Here is a 20,494-nt window from a genome sequence, read left to right on the forward strand (position 1 = left end):
TCCATTTACGTGCCCTGCTATCCTTTGGCCACTCATACAACTTTTCGTTTGAGTGAGAAAGAAACATCGCCACACAGCGCCGTGGCATCTTACCGAGAAGCAATGCAACAAACAATACTGTTCTATGGCGGACTTCCCTCGCACTTCCCGGTGTGACATAATTTACGAAGATTTACGAAGATTGCCGATTGCTATGGGTTAAACATAGAATCTGGAAGGGTTGCGTTAAAAAAAATTATGAAAATATGCTTATAATTGTTTAGCCATTGATATTATTCAAAAACATGGTTGGCCAACCTTAGTCCACATTTCCGTTTTAAGTGAAAACCCGTGAAGTAGCGCCCCCCATTTTTTTGTGTGTGTATTAAATGTATTTATTCAGATTCGCATTGGAAAGTGATATACTGTATATATATATCAATATAAGATGTTTTTTCCCCCAAAGTATATTTTTAAAAAGTTTATGTATACAAATATATATTCGAATGTAATAATAATAATAAGTTTTAAACATGTTACAATCCCACCGAATTATTTTTAAACAAGAATAAAGCAGACAAATGCTTAGCTTCATTAAATGCTTCAATGAGCGAGTCCACTAAAATCTGCTCAAGTAAGTGAGCAGCACTCACAATGAGTTGCCACAGCAACTGTTTAACAAGATAAATGATGATTAACGCATGCGGCGCTTTGATCTTGCCAATCTGTCAATCCTTGTTTACCTTAATAAGCAGCTCCAGTGCACTCACTGCCTGACCAGCAAAGAGGAGGGAGAGGGAGGCAGGGACAGCTGATCTGTATTTTTTTTTTTTAATTGTAAAAAAAATCTGCGATGGACTGAGGGGCCGAAGTTTGAAGCGCGAAGTAGCGAGGGATCACTGTATTTAAAGTGCATGCCTACATGTGGGTGTGAAAATAAAACAGAAAAAAAAAATTGCACTTCCCTACAAAGCTTCACTTTTGGCCATTGAAAGGCCCTCATCTGACATAAATATGACATGCTCCATGTTTGAAGCATTTCAACATCTCTCGTCCTCAAATACTTCTCGAGTTCGGCAGGTGAAACAAGGCGACCTTAGGTGATTTTTTTGGGGTGGGCGGATGAACCACCAATAAGCGTTTTCCATGTGACAGTGACAACCTCCTACACCCAAATAAAAATAAACACAAAGTGGGAGGGTGCAAAGAGAGAGAGTCAGTATGCAGTGCTCAAGCAGGGGCCACCTGACTGGAAGAAACAGCTGACGTCTGCGTCCTGGAAACGGCAGCGGCCGAGGCATCGTCGTCTCCGAACGGGTTCTTGCCCCAGCACACGGTGGTGAGCATGCAGTTCCGGAACTTAAGGAATAAGAAGAGTTACATCATTCATGAAGGGTCATGGTACAGACTTGTAAATTCCCATTTCCATTAAAAAAATACACCTGTGGAGATTTTCTTTCTTTCAGCAATCGCTCTTGACCACTACTGTTTGCAACCATTCGAAGGGAGAAAATTGGATACTTTGGCAGAAGAATTATCAATTATTTCCATGATTTGAGGAAATAATAGTTGTATTTTCAAAGATTATAACCGTTTCATGCATGAATTATGACTTTTTTTCCCACCATTGAACTGTCTGGGAGGGGCGGATGAACGAATGAAAAAAAACGTTGAAAGATTTGCATTCATCGCCAAGTCCTCCCAGTTTAAATGAATTGGACGTCTATTGCGGTTAATGACATGCAATGATTAAATACTATGGGGAGGGGAAAAAAATCTTTGGAGTGTTTGCTTGGAGCATTTTTTAAATTAACATTGTATTCATTTATACATTTAATTAATACAAATATGGTATGATATATATTTGATATGAATATATTGCCCTACAAAGTGTCTTAATTGCAAGACTAACCTTTAAATAGTCGTCCAGTGTAGTGACCACTGCCTCTAAAAGGTGTAAAAGAACTTTTGCTGATCATACTTTCTGGGGAAAATGATTTTTTTTTTAATTATTATTTTGTATTTTTGAGGAAAAAAACATTTGATATATATATATATGTTTTTTTATGAACAAATGCCTTTGTCATATTAAAAAGTGACTTCTCTTAATGATTTTTTTTTTAAGCAACAATTTGAAAACCCCTTTTGTAACTATGATTTTACATTCAGGATTCGTACAGTCTTTTTGAAGACCTCTTGGAACAGATTTAATGGCAATTTCGATGCAAATTTCACGGTCGCCCTCACATTAAATCAGTAACTCCAAGAATTTCATAAGACTTCTTGGTCACAATTTCACACCATGCCGTGTGACCTGATATTGCAGGAAAACCATCCTTTTAGGACACTTTATCAAGATTAGTGAATGTAAGACTTTTAACCACGCATCGACCCTGTACATTTGTGAGGAAAAAGAAAAAGTGGAGGTGAGCAGAAGGTAATTTTGCTGCAAAAATATATTTTAGTTACAGAAAATACAGTGCTGGCCAAAAGTATTGGCACCCTTTTGCAATTCTGTCAGATAATGCTCAATTTCTCCCAGAAAATGATTGCAATTACAAATGCTTTGGTAGTAATATTTTCATTTATTTTGCTTGCAATAAAAATAAAAAAAAAAACACAAAAGAGAATGGGGGAAAAAAATTATTATCATTTTACACAAAACTCCAAAAATGAGCCGGACAAAAGTATTGGCACCCTTTGAAAAATCATGTGATGCTTCTTTAATTTATGTAAATAACAGCACCTTTCACTTACCTGTGGCACATAACAGGTGGTGGCAATAACTAAATCACACTTGCAGCCGGGTAAAATGGATTAAAGTTGACTCAACCTCTGTCCCGTGTCCTTGTGTGTACCACATTCAGCATGGAGAAAAGAAAGAAGACCAAAGAACTTCCTGCAGACTTGAGAAGCAAAATTGTGCGGAACCACGGGCAATCTCAAGGCTACAAGTCCATCTCCAAAGACCTAAATGTTCCTCTGGCTACCATGCGCAGTGTCATCAATAAGTGTAAAGCCCATGGCACTGTAGCTAACCTCCCTAGATGTGGACGGAAAAGAAAAATTGACGAGTGATTTCAACGAAAGATTGTGCGGATGGTGGATAAAGAACCTCGACTAACATTCAAACAAGTTCAAGCTGTCCTGCAGTCCAAGGGTACTACAGTGTCAACCCGCACTATTCGTCTGCGTCTGAACGAAAAGGGAATCTATGGTGGGATACCCAGGAAGACCCCAAATCTCACCCAAAGACATAAAAAATCCAGGCTGGAGTTGGCCAAAATTTACTTGAGAAAGCCAAAAACGTTTTGGAAGAATGTTCTCTGGTCAGATGAGACAGAAGTAGAGCTTTTTGGGAAAAGACATCAACATAGAGTTTACAGGGGAATAAAACGAAGCCTTCAAAGAAAAGAACACGGTCCCCAAAGTCAAACATAACGTAGGTTCCATGATGTTTTGGGGTTGCTTTTCTGCCTCTGGCACTGGACTGCTTGACTATGTGCATGGCATTATGAAGTCTGAAGACTACCAACAAATTTTGCAGCATAATGTAGGGCCTAGTGTGAGAAAGCTGGGCCTCCCTCAGAGGTCATGGATCTTCCAGCAGGACAATTACCCAAAACACACTTCAAAAAGCACTACAAAATGGTATGAGAGAAAGCACTCGAGACGTCTAAAGTGACCAGCAATGAGTCCAGACTTAAATCCCATTTTTGGAGTTTTGTCTAAAATGATAATGATTTAATTTTTTTCAGAGCAAGCAAAATAAATGAAGATATTACTACCAACGCATTTGTAATTGCAATCATTTTCTGGGAGATATTGAGCATTATTTGACAGAATTGCAATGGTGCCAATACTTTTGGCCAGCACTGTAATGTAACCTTTTCATCAACTTAACCTTCATAAACGACGTAGTGTACCTGTTTGTTGAGCAGGATGTAGATGATGGGGTTGTAGAGGGCAGCGCTCTTGGCAAAAAATGCAGGTGCCGTCATGAAAACAGGCCCAAACTCCACGCCCTGGTTGGCGAAGATGTACCATGCCACGCTGGCATACGGCACCCAGCACACCAGAAAGGAGATCACCATGACTATTACCATGCGCGTCACTTCCTTCTCGGCCCGTTGGGTGCTTTCTGACTCCTGCTGCTGTGCTGCTGCCTGCGATGGGACATTGAAAAACATTTATTATGTTTTATTGAGTTAATCAAAGAGTTAGCCTAAATGATTTTGTATGAAGAGAAATTGTGTCATTGTGACAAGTCATCCAAACAAGGGCTATAACAAGAAATTGTGTCATTGTGACAAGTCATCCAAACAAGGGCTGTAAAGATACAAAAATTCATGACCCACGATTTCATATACAATATGATTTTTTTTTTTTAATTGTGAAGTGTTTTATTTAAACCAACACTTGGTAACTTTTCAATTTTGGTCGATTTTAGCGACGCTGATGGATGAAAGTGGTACTGTTTTGCCTTAAAGAAGACTGCGTTTCCCATGAGGACCAGTGCTGCATTTCCCATGAGGACCAACGCACACCCTTACAGTGTCATGAAATCATCAATCGGTCGCCTGCAGATGGATTAAACAATATTTCTGTTTCCAACGGCTGTATGAAGAATGACTAATAATAAGGTAATAAATCAAGTTGTGGCTAAATAATAGAATATGATGGTTAGCAACCGTGTGGCTTAGTGTGGCTACCCCCACCACCACCACCACCCGAACTTGTCAACGCTGACGGGTTCAGTTGCGGGATGAGCGGGTGAAAGTTTATTCTGTATATACTGGTAGCCTCTCTTTTTTTCCCTCCTCAGACAAAACTTTTTGTCTCTTTGGCTGCTCTGCCATCTTCACAGAATTGACGCCAAAGCGTTCGCATCGACTTCCGTCTTTACATTTTTTTTGTGGCAGGTTTCCTGCCACCCTCTTCAAAGTTCCTGTGAAAGCGATACAAACCCACTCAAGATGTAAATGAGGTGTCATTCAACTAGTTGTCAGTCCACATATTATCACAAATGTTATGAACATAGTTCATAAAAAAGAGGCAATTAATAAAATTCCCAATATTTCAAATTGTTTCATGCATTAGTAACTGGTTGAAGTGTAGGTTGTTTTTTTTTTTTTTTTTTTTTTTTTTTTTGGATTGCACTAAGAAGGTAATTCTAAATTCTGGCTCCTCAACTGAATCTTGATCAACTATTTTCCCTCGTGACTTCCACCCCATGGGGCAGGTCGCCGGCTAATCAAAAGGCACTCTGTTTGATTTGCTCGCCAATAAAAGTCGGCCCACTTGCCTGATCCTCGATTGCCTTTTTTTCCTGTTTCCTGTGTGTCGTCTCTGGATGCTTGCAAGACGACAATGACTTGATGCACCGTATAAGTGCGTTAGCGTCAAGGCAGAGAATGATTTCTTTAAGTAGAAGTAAGGATTATCTAAGCGTTTTGGAATCAGGAAGTCCTAGCGAAAACTTGTCTCCTTTTTTTTAGTCCTTTTGATTTACCTTCCCTCCTCTTGCTCTTCAGTTAACAGGCACCCCACATGGTGTCCACGTGCAAATATACCGTATTGGCCCGAATAGAAGACGGCCCTGATTATAAGACGACCCCCTCTTTTTCAAGACTCAAGTTTGAAAAAAGACTTTTTGAACAGCACATTATTTTTTTAACCAGAAAATAATTACAGTAAATCTGAAACAAATGATTATAACAATATATTTGAGAGAAAAAGCATGTGATTTTGCCTCATTCAAATCATAATATCTGAACATTTAAATATGTAAACTAAAGTGCAATCACATTAGTAAATGAAAGGCTTCTGGTTTTTGAAATGTAAATAAACCAATCTATTGTGATAAAACAACAAAATTGCAATAACTGCATTAACCATAAGGGGTTCGCTTTGGCCTGGAGAGTCAAGTTCAGCATTCGCTTCAATGATATCTGGCGCCATCTAGCGTCGTGAATGGGGATAATGTCTAGACCCCGAATATAAGACGACCGCCACTTTTTCAGTCTTATTTCAATGCAAAAAACACCGTCCTATATTCGGGCCAATACGGTAATTAGCTAACAATAGCACCACTATCCTCACAGGTAGCACATGCGAGTAATAATGTATTTCTTGTTGTTTTTAGTTCTCCTCCTCTTCCGTCTGCTTCCTCCCTTTCTGTCCCCCCCAACCCTTTCCTGTTGGCTGTTTTCTACAAATAAATAAAACACAATGAATGACCACAGTTTATCAAACGCCCATGTGATACATTAAAACTGTTCAAATATAAGAACACTCAGATTCCTATTCTCTGTGTCTAAGCAGCAGATTAAACAAAACAAAAAAAGAAAAAAGAAAAGAAAAGAAAGAAACAAAACGAAAGCTTGCCTCCTTACTGAAATGTGCCTCTCTGTGTGCAATGGAATTAACTGAGTGAATCATTTTTGTTCATATAATTGTAAAATAGTGAAGCTTGGGGTCATTGAAAAACTATTGGAATCTGCCTCTTCTGAGATTTTGTCTGTCACCACCAATGTTGTCAGTAAGTAACTAAGTAACGCATTATTGTAATTTAATTACTTTCTTTCAGTAACCACCAATCTAACGCATTCATTATCCAAGCCAGTAATCTGATTAAAGTTCATTTCCTTAGTGCCTGTGCGTTACTATTTTGTTGTTGCCTCATATTGTATGTAGAATGAAGAATACTGTTGTCATGTACGAAGAGCATTTGAATAGAAAATATTGCTCTTGAGTTTGGGAGTGACAGCACATGTCGCGTTTTCTCATCGGGGGAAAAAAAACGGGTCACGTGTATTACCATGCGAGCACTGTCTGCCACCGCGGTCAACAACATAGCTTCGCTGCCTCGTCAGAATGCTAACAGTGATGGCAGGCGATATACCACAAACGGCTGCATTTGCTCATTGAAAATACAGCCATTACTTCACATTTCTGTCCAGTAAAAATGACAAAAATATCTCCGTGCGTTGCAAACTTTGCGCTGGCTCAAAAAAACGGTCCACAGCTAAAAACTCGACATCCAATTCAAGGAACCCTTGGAATGGCGTACCGCAAGCAACACGTCGCTTCCGCTCATTAATATTCATGACGTTAGCTACTGTTGCTAAGGGGGGACACGCTTCCGTTTGTCTCCAATAGGAAATGAATGAAAATCGTGTACGAAGGAGATGTTTACAGAGCTAAACGTACCAATTCTCTCCGAAAATGATGTCCCTGGTGCTAAAATCACTGGCATAGATATGAAAGAACATAAAAATGTTCAGTTAAAGGGATGGCTTGAGTGTCGAGGGCTGAAAAACATGAAAAAAATGAGCTGACCTAAGCATAGCCTTAGCTTTTTTTATCGACACCTTTTTCTTACGCTACTGACAATGACATTCTCATGTTTTAACAAGCTATTCTTTACCACCAGCCCTGTCTTTCCTTTATATAATATCTTCTGGCTGTACTAGGTCTCCGACCGTTCTTGGGGGTAATTTATATTGTTTGTGTAGCGATCACAAATGCTATTCAGTGACAGCCAACGAACACTTTTAATTTTTTCATTGATTAAAAAATATTAATTCTAGAATTTATTTACACTTTCCTCTTACTAAAATTGTTTGTTTTGTTTTTTTTACAACAGAAAAGGTAACAGTGGCAGTCAGATACCATTTTAATTCTTTTCAGGTCATTCATTGTCAGACAGAAGCAGCACGGCACGACGTCACGCTAAAAAATAAGTTCAAAATATCAAAATGGCTTACCTCTTTGTCCTCTGAAAGACCATGCCAACCCAACAAAATGTTTACTGCATATGAAATGTGAATTGATTCACCGAGCTGCCGTTAAAAGTCCATGCAAGTTGATTCATTCAGTTTTTGGTTTCGGGAAACGTATGAAGAAAACATTCTTCATACAGTGGGGCAAATAAGTATTTAGTCAAGAGGCCTGTAGTTGTCAACATGGGTAAACCTCAACCATGAGAGACAATGTGGGGGAAAAAACAGAAAATCACAGTTTGATTTTTAACGAATTTATTTGCAAATCATGGTGGAAAATAAGTATTTGGTCATTACCAAACGTTCATCTCAATACTTTGTTATGTACCATTTATTGGCAATAACGGAGGCCAAACGTTTCCTGTAACTCTTCACACACTGTTGCTGGTATTTGGCCCATTCCTCCATGCTGATCTCCTTTAGAGCAGTGATGTTTTGGGGCTGTTGTTGGGCAACATGGACTTTCAACTCCCTCCACAGATTTTCTATGGGGTTGAGATCTGGAGACTGGCTAGGCCACTCCAGGACCTTGAAATGTTTCTTATGAAGCCACTCCTTTGTTGCCCTGGCTGTGTGTTTGGGATCATTGTCATGCTGAAAGACCCAGCCACGTCTCATCTTCAATGCCCTTGCTGATGGAAGGAGATTTTCACTCAAAATCTCTCGATACATGGCCCCATTCATTCTTTCCTTTACACAGATCAGTCGTCCTGGTCCCTTTGCAGAGAAACAGCCCCAAAGCATGATGTTTCCACCCCCATGCGTCACAGTGGGTATGGTGTTCTTTGGATGCAATTCAGTATTCTTTCTCTTCCAAACACGAGAACCTGTGTTTCTACCAAAAAGTTCTATTTTGGTTTCATCTGACCATAACACATTCTCCCAGTCCTCTTCTGGATCATCCAAATGCTCTCTAGCAAATCGCAGACGGGTCTGGGCGTGTACTTTCTTCAGCAGGGGGACACGTCTGGCAGTGCAGGATTTGAGTTCCTGGCGGCACATTGTGTTACTGATAGTTGCCTTTGTTTCTGTGGTGCCAGCTCTCTGTAGGTCATTACTAGGTCCACCCGTGTGGTTCTGGGATTTTTGCTCACCGTTCTTGTTATCATTTTGACGCCACAGGGTGAGATCTTGCATGGAGCCCCAGATCAAGGGAGATTATCAGTGGTCATGTATGTCTTCCATTTTCTAATTGCTCCCATATTAGATTTCTTTACGCCAAGAATTTTACCTATTGCAGATTCAGTCCTCCTAGCCTGGTGCAGGTCTACAATTTTGTCTCTGGTTCCTTCGACAGCTCTTTGTCCTTAGCCATAGTGGAGTTTGGAGTGTGCCGGAGTTTGTAGACAGGTGTCTTTTATACCGATAATGAGTTAAAACAGGTGCCATTAATACAGGTAACAAGTGGAGCCTCATTAGACCTCGTTAGAAGAAGTCAGACCTCTTTGACAGCAAGAAATCTTACTTGTTTGTAGGTGACCAAATAGTTATTTTCCACTCTAATTTGGAAATAAATTCTGTAAAAATCAAACAATGTGATTTTCGGGGGGGGGGGTTCTGTCTCTCATAGTTGAGGTTTACCGGTGTTGACAATTACAGGCCTCTCTAATCTTTTCAAGTAGGAAAACTTGCACAATTGTTGGTTGACTAAATACTTATTTGCCCCACTGTCGTAATGTCTAGAGTCGTTTCTACAAGTTCCAAAAAAACAATGTGTGATCAGCATGTTCGTTTTTGAAAGATTACCGGAGAAAAGTAGCAGAATTAACATGGCTTCTATGTGAGGGCGGGTCTATAATGTCCCACTTTTATAACGGATAACAGGTTTTATATTCTACATTCTTGAAAATATCAAACTTTAAGGTGTCTCCAAAATTTGACCTATACTGTATATACTAGGAGTGGGAACCTCTTGGTACCTCACGATACGATACAATTTGCGATATTAAGCTCACGATAACGATGATCTGACGATATGGCGATACTACGATTATCGATACTTTGGTCAGGAAATCATTCTACAAACAATTAATAAACAGATAAATAAACAAGTTTCTGCTGTGAATTGGAATGAGTCACTAGGAGACGTCCAATCCATTTGAATTGGGAGGGTGGTAGCGAATGAACGATTTGCTGCCATTCCTCCCACTTCAAACGGATTGAACGTCTATGGCCGTCATTGGCAGACAATGCCAGGCAATGAGGTAATTTTGGGCCATTTCAGGTCATTTACCTGTTGAGTTTGAGTTACTTCCTGTTGATTTTGGGGTATTTTATGGGTCACTTATTGTTTATTTTGAGTTACATAGCAGGAAGTGACCTGGAAATCACCCAAATGAATAGGCAGTGACTCAAACTCAACAGGAAATGACTTGTAAATGCCCTAAAATGAACAGCAAGTGACCTGTAAATGGCCCGAAAATCGGACCGAATGACTGTGAATGCTCTGGTTTTGAATGAACGAACATTCCCAGTCTAAATGGATTGGGCGTCGAGCACCGTCAAGGGCAGCCTTACAGTTAACTGAGACACTATTATGGTGAAAGATTTTGGTAGCAACTTGATAGTTCCTTTTTTTTTTTTGTAAACATTGACACATTTTTAAAACGATATCTCGATTCTTGACAGGAGCATATCGATAACCTTTTGGGATACAAAGTATCACGATATATCACCATTTCGATATTTTGTCACACCCCTAGTATATATATACACATCTTGACACTGTACGTGTTCAATCAACAGTTTAAGCTCAGTTGTTGTTGGTAGCATTTACAAGCTTTGGTTTAAAGAAATTCTTAAATGTCCATCTTGCCTGCTCAGGTATACAGTAGTTCTAGATAAGCAAAGCAAAGGATAATCTCTTATAAAGTGCTAGTCACATGATCTGTTTGAAAAATGATTTTGACCCATTATGAAATGCCTTGTAGGATTCTTGTTCATTTCAATCATTTTTGTTGTTTGTTTTATTGCTTTATAACTTTTATAGACAACATTTAAACGACTAAGTTTATTTTAAAGGGGAAGTTCACAATTTTTTACATTAGGCTTAATCTTGGAGTTAGCAGGGATTTAATTAGTCGATGGCGTTGATTTGAACAAATTCCGTGCAGTTTGTCAAGTATTTGTTAGTTTCAGGGCTTCAGAGTGGCTAAGCTAGTGCAAGTCAATGGTGGTTGAAATCAACTCCATTGACTAATTAAACCCCCGCTAACTCCAAGATTAAGCCTAATGTCAAAAATTCAATTACATGCGATGACATTTTTCTGTTGGCATTTTTGTTGAGGCAGCAAAAGGAGAAAAATTGGTAAAAAGTAACTGATCAGTTACTTTTTAAAGTAACTGATAAGCTACTTTGATAGTAAAGTAATCAGTAATGTAACTAGATTACTTTTTTGAGGTGTAATCAGTAATTAAATTACTTTTTTAAGTTAACTGTGACAACACTGGTCACCACACACATCACCAGGGCCCGCGAGATTGACAAGCCCCCTGTTCCGCCCACTCCACACATGAGATTGACAAGCTCCCTGTCTCGCCCACTCAAGGCAAGCTGTTTTCTCCCAGTGTTTGGGTAACACTAAACTACTAAAGCTCAAAGGTCTTCGACAACTCAGCCCATCTCGTTGCGGGTTATTAGCAGATGCGAATATTTGGCTTTAACTAGATTTGAACATGTCATGATACTCTTGTCTCACACTAAGACAGGATCATGACTCGAGTTTCGCAATTTGGAAACGCATATCATTTCAGGCTTAATCCAAACCAGTTTTGTTGATAGCTTGCATGAAAGAAAACCATTTGTACTTTATACTTTTGTATAAGTGCGTACAAGTTTTGTTTTTAACTTTAAGATTTTCCTTTTAATCATCTACGCGTGTTAAACAGTAAGAGGCAGCTGGAGCGAGCACTTTTGTCCCAAGTGCTGCTTACATTTGTAACGTAAGCGCTTAAGGAAGAATGCATGAATTATGAATGCTAGTGTCTTATTATTGATGAGTGCGACGCGGCAGACGGTCTTTCAGCTGGTGAGCTGGCGCGGAAAGCCTTCGTGCCCTCCTCACCTTGTCTTTGAGCTGCCAAAATCCTGCAAATCTCGTCGCCACTCCTCTTCTTCTCACAACCAAAGCCAAAATGCTTGCAGTTGACATTTGCTTTTGGCAGGTTAAACATGTTTGAAAAGATTTTTTTTGTAGTGTCCTTCTACCGAATATTTTAGAGTAGTTTTTCTCAAACATTTCACACCGGGTACAACCTAAAAGAATACTTGGCTCACCGAGTACCACCACTGGTGCCAACATCAACTCATTGGCTGCCACTGATCCCACTCATGTTCAGTCCATTTTGACTGGGAGGGCTGGCAATGATCACTCTCAATAGCACTGATACATGAACTGGACGAGGTTTTAGTTATTTCTATAAGCCACATTTCTATAGGCATTAACATTGTACCTAGATCTTAGAAAAAACTAACTGGAAATATTAATGTTCTTAAAAGGACTATACGGAGTTTGTCACTTTTTTACTCGCGACTGCTAAATCTGGCCTACGGGGCAAAACACACGGGAGGCGACGTCGCTCGCGTTCGATACGTTTTCTATCGAAAGAGAGCGACGAGACGAAAATTAACAACCCCTTTTGGCGAAGCGATACGCGACATTCATGCACGTGAAATTTTGTGCATGTATACAGTGATCCCTCGCTATTTCACGCTTCAAACTTCCTCAAACCACAAACTCAGTCCATGGCATTTTTTCAATTTAAAAAAAAATAATAATAATACAGATGAGCTGTCCCGAGGCGATCGCGTAGTCTCACTCTCCCTCCCTACCTCCCTCTCCATGCTCATTGTTCGTCAGGCAGTGCACTGGAGTTGCTTATTAAAGTTAACCCTTTAACACCGAACGTGTCGGCAGCGACGCGTTTACGCATGTCGTCTTTGAAGCTTCGTCACGCTGTAATTACGTCACCCACGCGCCGCTGGTTGGTCTCATTTGAAAGTACGGATGTTGATGTCCACACCAGTTTTTATTTGAAGTCAATCGACTAAGAAAAACGGGAGATAATGTCATTTGAATTTTATAGTTTTATTGCACTCATAAATATGCATTAAAACGCTGCATGTACCATGTATCTAGCTCCATATTTCCATCATTTCTTGTCCTTTTTCAAAACCGAAAGCAGCACAAGACTACATATCCCAAGATCCGTTGTGATGTCAAGAAGGACGAACCGAATGTGAACATTTTTAATAAATTGCCGAGCTAGGCGCCAACTAAGGAAAAGGAGGCATGAACACCGGTTGGATTGCGCGAGCGACTTTGAAACGTGCAGAATGAATCGAAAACTAATTTTAGTGCAAGCTAATGCATTTTTTCATCAACTCAAGGAATAGGATGAGCTGTATTTGTCGTTGTTTTCCTCTGATTAGTCGGCGTCTCTGCGAGTAGAAGAGACAGCAGCGCTCAAACGGCAGAAGAGTAGGCTGTGTGACGTTGTATGTGACGCAGCTCAGTGGCCTGTTCAAAAACAAACTTTATTGAGTGCGCAAAAAAAAAAAAAAAAACTTTATCGGGTCGCATGCCTGAAAAAATTGAATTGAACTAAACTACTTGTCAGTATTTTTGAAAATACTTTTTTTTCAATGTTATATATATATTTTTTCTTCACTATGAATCTTTTCGATTTTTATATAGTTGTGTGTTCGAGAAGCTTGATTTCATGTACGTATACTTTAGATAAGGTAATGGGTATAATACCTAACTTCACAAAGAGATATCCTCCAAACCCTTTTTGTGTTAGATGATATATATATATATTTTTTTTCTCACTATTTTGCACTGTATATAACCTGTATTGACCATAGTATGTGTAAAGGCCAAAAACGCCTATGACCATACCCGCTGTTTGTGTTGAATAGTCAAACATAAAACTATTCAATCTTATTTTTTTCTATTGAATGTTTATCCTAACAAGTTGAATAAATATTATCAAGCTTCAAAACGGTTGTTCAAGCATGTTTGGTTGTCAATGGGACACCAACATTACAAATTTTGAAAAAATATTTTGGATTTTTTTTTGTCTTTTTGGGTCCAAAATGTGGATTATAATTGGTCAGTGAAAAAAAACAACAGTTTGGACATGAAGTTCAAGGTGTCCTGAAAAAAGGGACCCAACTTGGCCATTGTGAACAATTTTTTCTTTGAAATATAAAGGCAACATCAAATGCATGCAAATTCGGCCAAAATAGGCTTAGGTGTTAAAGGGTTAACAATGATTGATAGATGTTTGGGTTTGAATTTGCCAGAGACACGAACTTCAAAGCACCGCATGCGTCAATCATCGTTTAATTTGTTAAAGAGTTGCTGTGACAACTTATTGTGTGTGAGTGAGCAGCTTCAGCAGATTTGAGTGGACTGACTCAATGAAGCATTTGATAAAGCCAAGCATTTTTCTGCTTATTGTTGTTTAAAAATAATCCGGTGGGACAGTAACATGTTTGAAACTTATCATAATTATTACATTGGAAGTGCTTAAAATTATTTATTAAAACATATAGTATATATTACACAAAAAGTTTTTTTTGAATTATACTTTGGAGGAAAAAAGTGAAAAACGTCTTCTATGTATCTCCTTCCAATGCTAAATCTGAATGAATACATTGAACAACAAAAAAGAATGGAGAACAAAATATATATTTTTTTTTGGTAGGAAGGGGCGCTACTTCGCTTTTTTTTTTTTTTTCGCGTTCTGGTCCCCATTAACCGCGAAAAACGAGGGATCACTGTTTGAACACAAGCATATCAGCGACGCGATATAAGAAAATAGGAAATGGTTCTATTTCTGTCGCTGTCGCCTGGTACTACAACCAAACAGCACCGGATTTATTGAATTTAATCTCCTGCGAGGACACTGGCCAACCTGGAAATTGACATCCAAGTGCCACACTTTGTCAACATGGGGGAAAAAAACTGTCAACATGGATATTTTTTCCCTCGTATCTCTTGTACGTTTGCTGTTATTTTAAGTTTGAGTGATTGTATAACATTGCATGTCATTAAAAAAACAAAACAAACGTTGTTAACAACACTTTGTTGTCATTTTAGCAGTGTACATGCGATCAGCACATACTTAAATAAAAAAGCAGCGGTATCGGAAGTTGTTGGTGCTCAGAAAAGACCGGATATTTTGAAATGCCCTCTAAATTCATAGTCAATCAGAGACGAGCAATGCATATCGCTGTCGCTTGCCGCTGCAGTCGCATTGCACCCTGTGTGTTGGTTTTCAGCTCAAATGCTTGTACGAGAACGAACATAAAGCTACGGACGTTTGGCCCATCAAATCAGCACCAGAAACGTAAAAAGTAGTATCAAGTCATTGTAGCAAGTCTTATTTGGGTTAGAAAAGAGTTTTTGCCAGGCATTGCAACCACGGGGACGTGCACAGGCACATGTTGGACCAGAGTGTTAAACCTTAAGTCTTTTTATTGAAGGTAAGAAAAGGGGCTTTTTTGGGGCTGTCTCAGTTAAAATGTCAGGCTCTGTGTACTCATCATGGCATTGGTGGAGCATGCATGGAGTAGAAAAGTATTTTTAAACTAACTCTATAAATCCCGTACAGTCCCTTTAAGGGTTGAGTTTATTATTATTGGTTTACTTAGAAGTTGTTTGTAATTAGTACTTGAAAAGAAACTATTCCTAAACATTAAATGCGCAAGTTTTGTAATTAAAGTACAAATACAACTGATCTGTAGTGCGCAACATTGGTGGTACTTGGAGAACCACTGTTTTAGAACAGTGCCTCTCAACTGTTGTCATCCTGGGACCTATAATTTCCTATCCTTAAGTGGTGAGTCAGTTTGACTGATTTAAGGAACAACAAAGACAATGTACTGTTCAAAAATAAAATGTGTTTGAAGAATTTTTCTTTAACATGACTCTGTCTACATGACAACTACTCATACTACATGAAACAAATAAAAAAATTCATTCATTCATTCATTTTGGGAAAGTGCAAAATCAATAGTTGGTCTTACGAAATGAAAGAAGCAAGCAGAAAATATTGAGTCCAATTGAAATGGACTGGATGTCTAAAGGCTTCAATGATTGCCAATGAATTAATATTGCAGGTTGCAGCAAGTGTGTTGGTGTTTGAGGGTGTCGTACCGCCCTGACAGTGCAAAGCAGGCGACCGTAGCAGAAGAAGATGATGGCGAGCGGTATGGTAAAGTGGAGGATGAACATGTAGATGACAAATGAGGCATTGTTGATCTCTGGTTTGGGCGTGTAGTAGTCGATGCCGCATGAGCATTGCATGCCCTCGGGAATGTACCTGAAAACACGCACAAAAAAGAAAATGGACATTCATGACAATGCATTTAGAGCCGTAGTCAAGAAAACAGCATTTATATTTATTGCAAGTTACCATCCATTCTCTTTACAAGCATTTTTGAATTTCAGAAACCAGCTGCCAAGCCGCCCAAATAAAACGGATTGCCAATAATAGCAGCCAATGAGTCAAATCTGCAATGGAACATAATCTTGGGGTGCTGCTGCTATGATGTGAGTGTGAAATGGTGTATCATAGCTTGGCGTGAACAACCTTGTAAAGACAACGTGCCAGACATCACCTTGTACGAGCATGTCTTAATGTCTCAGAACAACCAATTGTCACCAAAATGTATGTGGTCATTGCTACTCATGCGTTGCTCAATTTTGAAAAATATCAATGTATGTTGTATAACTTTTGGCCTTTAGGGGTGTAAATCCCCTCTTCCATCACAATACGATATTAATTTTTTTTAACACTGATACAATATTTGTTGATGCAACAAAGTCTTCCACAATATGATCCGATTCAATAAGATATGTACACAATTACACATTTAACAAAATCAGTTACATGACGCCTAAGCAATAAAAATATATATCAATTGTGATGTTTGTTACTAAAACATTTCAGACACTTGAATGAAAACCATTCTTTAAAAAAAAACGTTATTCGAAAAGATAATAATGGTGATGGATGTTTTGCGTCTCCATAGATTTGAGTTGATTGTGGCATGACCAATCAATGTATCGATTCAGATCGCTAAACTCCTAGTTCTACCAGGGCAATGAGTTTTTTATTGATTGTGGATTGATACGATTAAAAAGTCAAAAGTTCATGCTTAGAGTCTTGAATTTATCTAACATGCATGTTTTTGAGTGCAGGAGAAAGCTGGACAAAACACAAATTGAAATTGGCACTCAAAACCCCAAATTTACAGGTTTGTTAAGAAATTATGGAGATAGATTTGTGTCTTTATTATTCACTCCAAAAAAAAGTTGCTTCAATCAAAAAAAAAAAAAAGTTAGCACTCAAACATGTCTGACCAACAGCGCGAAGTACATGATCCAATCAAAAAAAAAAGGTTGTTCAAAACTTTTTCCACTTCAAACAAAAAAAAAGTAGTTCAAAACTTTTTGCACTTTAAAAGGAAGTGACACTTAAAAAATATATATATTTTTTCAAATAAAAATAATATTGTCAAATTAAAAAATATATTTATAGGGGAGGGCAATTTTATTTTTGCAAATGATTTTTTTCTTTGATTGAATTTTTTTTTTGTTTTGTTTTTTTGATTGAAGCAACTTTTATGGGGGATTGAATGATTTAGACACAAATGTCCTTCCCATAATATGGCCCAAACACAAAAAAGGATTGCTTCAATCAACGGAAACATTTTCAATGAAAAATTAGGTGTTCAAATGCAAATTTTTGAGTCTTAAATATTTTTTCGCATTCAAAAACTTTTTTTCTACGATTGAAAAAAAATATATATATATATTTTTTTTTTTACTTAAGTGATTTTTCTTTTGAATCTTTTTTTGTTTGTTTGAAGCAACTTTTTTTTATTGAATAATAGACACAAATGTCATAGCCAAAAGGTGGCCCAAATGCAAAACAACATTACTTCAATCAAAAAAGTTGTTTCAATCCCCCCCCCCAAAAAATTGACATCAATCAAAAAAAATCATTCAAAGGAAAAATTTTCAAATGCATTTTCAAGTTGCATGTTTCAAATTTATTTTTCCATTCAAACACATTTGTTTTCATTGAAGTGACTTTTTTTTAATTGAAAATATATATTTTGATAGAAGCAACTTTTTTTTTTGGATTGAATAATAAAGACACAAATCTACCTCCATAGAAAATGTGCATACCGTGACCATCCGAATAGGGGTGGCGCTGCACAGGTCAAAGCCATGATCCACGTGACTCCCAGGCCGCAAATGGCGTGCTTCTCTCCGAACCGGAAGTTGCTCATTGGCTTGCACACCACCACATAGCGCTCCACCGCCAAAACCACTAGCGACCACAGAGCCACCTCTCCTGCGAACACACACGAATGCGTGAACGCCACGGCACTGTCCTCATCATGCCTTTGACGTGCCTACTTTGAAGAAAAAAAATGTGGAAAAATATTGGCAGCTGTGATTGTCAGAATTGTACTGTTAAAAAAAAACATCAAAACCATAGGTTTCAAATGAACAACAAATGACCATAAAAACAACTATTTTGACTGTTGATTTACAGCAAACAACTGTAAAAAGTATGGACTATGTGTAACCGGTTTGATGATGGTGACATTACTGCCTTCCCTTTCTAATTCTCCATCCCATGGATAGGAATCATTGTTACTGTGGCAGTTGACCATGCTAACTACTGAGCCAAAAGTCCTGTCGTTTCTGCTGGCGGTACGCAATTATGTTCTCAGGAAGTAAGTGTGATCCTAAATTTCTATACATACAGCAATTTCAGCAACCTGTCTCCAGTAGCTCAGTGGACAGCGTATTTGACCGACACATTGAGGCATTCTTACCCCATTCCAGGTGGAATGGGGTAAGAATGAGAAAAGGAGTGATGTCACCACCTGGACTGGTTGCATATGTAGTCACATGCATCATCAATCTGTTTTTAACACTGTTTATCCTTGTTAGAGTCAAGGGGTGCTGGAGTCCATCCCAGTCAAACCCGGGCAAAATGCAGTCAGTTGTAAGGCACACAACCATTCAAACCCATAATCACAGTCATTGAGTGGGAATTGATCCCACACCACCTACATCGAAAGTCAGACACAACTACGCCATCACTGACTTTGCAGTATAAAATAATTCCAAACTTCAAAATTTTCCACCATGATTTTCTCTTAAAATAAATCTACAAAATCCTACTGTAAAATTTAAGGTTACTGATCTGTACCGATTTGTGCATGTTACTGTTTACCCAATTTTCTCACGATAACAGTGTATTACTATAGAGGTAGGCATGTGCCTATTACCGGTTTCAAGATATACAGTGGTATGAAAACGTCAAGGTTTCAAAACCGCAAACATTTTCCATCATACCGTCCCTAAGGCATTAACTATTTTTTATGTCCCAAAAATGCAAGGCGAAATCTCTCGCTTGCTGCTGTAAGGCTCAACCCTCCCCCACCGGTTATTGCTCAATGTCAGTGAGTCAGCTGTGCTACACAATGGCCGGAAGAGGTGAAACTCCTAAAATTTTTCTCCCATCGAAGAAAATGAAATCGCTGGTATGGGAATACTTTGGCAACAGAAAAGTTAGACGGCCGTGGCTTAGAGGGGGGCCAACTGACATGTAAAACATGTTTGTGGAGGGTGGCTGCCGATGAGGCAATACTTCCAATAGGATTTCGCATTTATACAAAATTAAAGGTTAGTAAACACTGTCATGAACGTTTTCCACCAGCTACGAGAGTTAACTCCAGCATGTTTAGTGTGTCTAGCGGTGGTAAAACGTGTTTTTTTTCTCTCTTGCAACGGTCTGTGTTGAGAAAGGGAGTACGTATAATGTAAACCTGATACGAGTCATACACACATGCTTTTTACGGAAAATAACAATTATTTTTGTTTTGATGGTAATAATGTTAAGCCCGCCTAAAGGACTGCATTTATTTTATTTTATTTGGAATTTTTTTATTTTTTTTATCTAGCATGTTAATATGTTTTTAAAAATAAAAATCCTGTTCAATGGAAAAGAGTTTTGTTTTTTACACCCAGGTATTTCAAAGTAACACATTTTAGAGCTCTAATTGCAATTACTGTGAAACCGTGATATTTTGGCTTAAGGTTATCATACCGTCAGAATATCATACCGGCACATGCCTATATAGCGGTTAGTTTTTTTAATGGTGTACAACCTCCCAATGTGGCGAAGAATCCTTCCACGTTGCAACCGGCGACACCCAAGCTGAAGTAACCGTGCAGTGAAGTGTAGAGAGTGACCGTGAAGCCCCCCAAAACCATGAAAAGGTCTGCAACTGCCAAGTTGAGCAGCACGTAGTTGAGCGGCGTCCTCAGCTTCTTGTGCTTGACCGTCACATAAAGTGTCAAAAAATTGATGGGGAAGGTTGTGATGATGAGGAAGAGCATGTACGCCGCCACCAGTGAGTATTTCCACGGCTCAGCCAAGTAGTACTGGGGATACTCGAAGGGGCTGCGCACTACCCCGGTCTTGTTGGACATGGGCACGTAGAAGTTGGGTCCTTCAGTGCCGTTCATCTTCTTTGGTGTTTGAAAGGTGTGCTCAGATGGACTCAGTGGCGGTGAAGACGAGGTCTGCGGCTCCTTGCCACCTTTTAACCGGTCGAGCAGATTAGTGATGTGCACTTAGATGGAATTAAGACAATCTTGGGATGGTCCCCTCTCTCCCACCTCAACAAAAGA

General features: G+C 38.8%; 1 protein-coding gene across 1 annotated transcript; it reads right to left on the reverse strand.

The window, feature by feature from the left end:
* Positions 1-1,209: 1,209 nt before the first annotated feature.
* Positions 1,210-20,329, reverse strand: LOC130912128 (rhodopsin-like). The gene is made up of 5 exons (XM_057829983.1): positions 19,969-20,329; positions 17,969-18,137; positions 15,938-16,094; positions 3,906-4,145; positions 1,210-1,338 (listed from the first exon to the last, which is right to left on the reverse strand). Exons 1-5 carry the CDS (start codon positions 20,327-20,329, stop codon positions 1,210-1,212), a joined length of 1,056 nt encoding a protein of 351 aa, XP_057685966.1.
* Between the last annotated feature and the right edge of the window lie 165 nt (positions 20,330-20,494).

The sequence above is a fragment of the Corythoichthys intestinalis genome, chromosome 2, assembly GCF_030265065.1.
Source record: "Corythoichthys intestinalis isolate RoL2023-P3 chromosome 2, ASM3026506v1, whole genome shotgun sequence".
In the NCBI taxonomy this organism is placed as follows: domain Eukaryota; kingdom Metazoa; phylum Chordata; class Actinopteri; order Syngnathiformes; family Syngnathidae; genus Corythoichthys; species Corythoichthys intestinalis.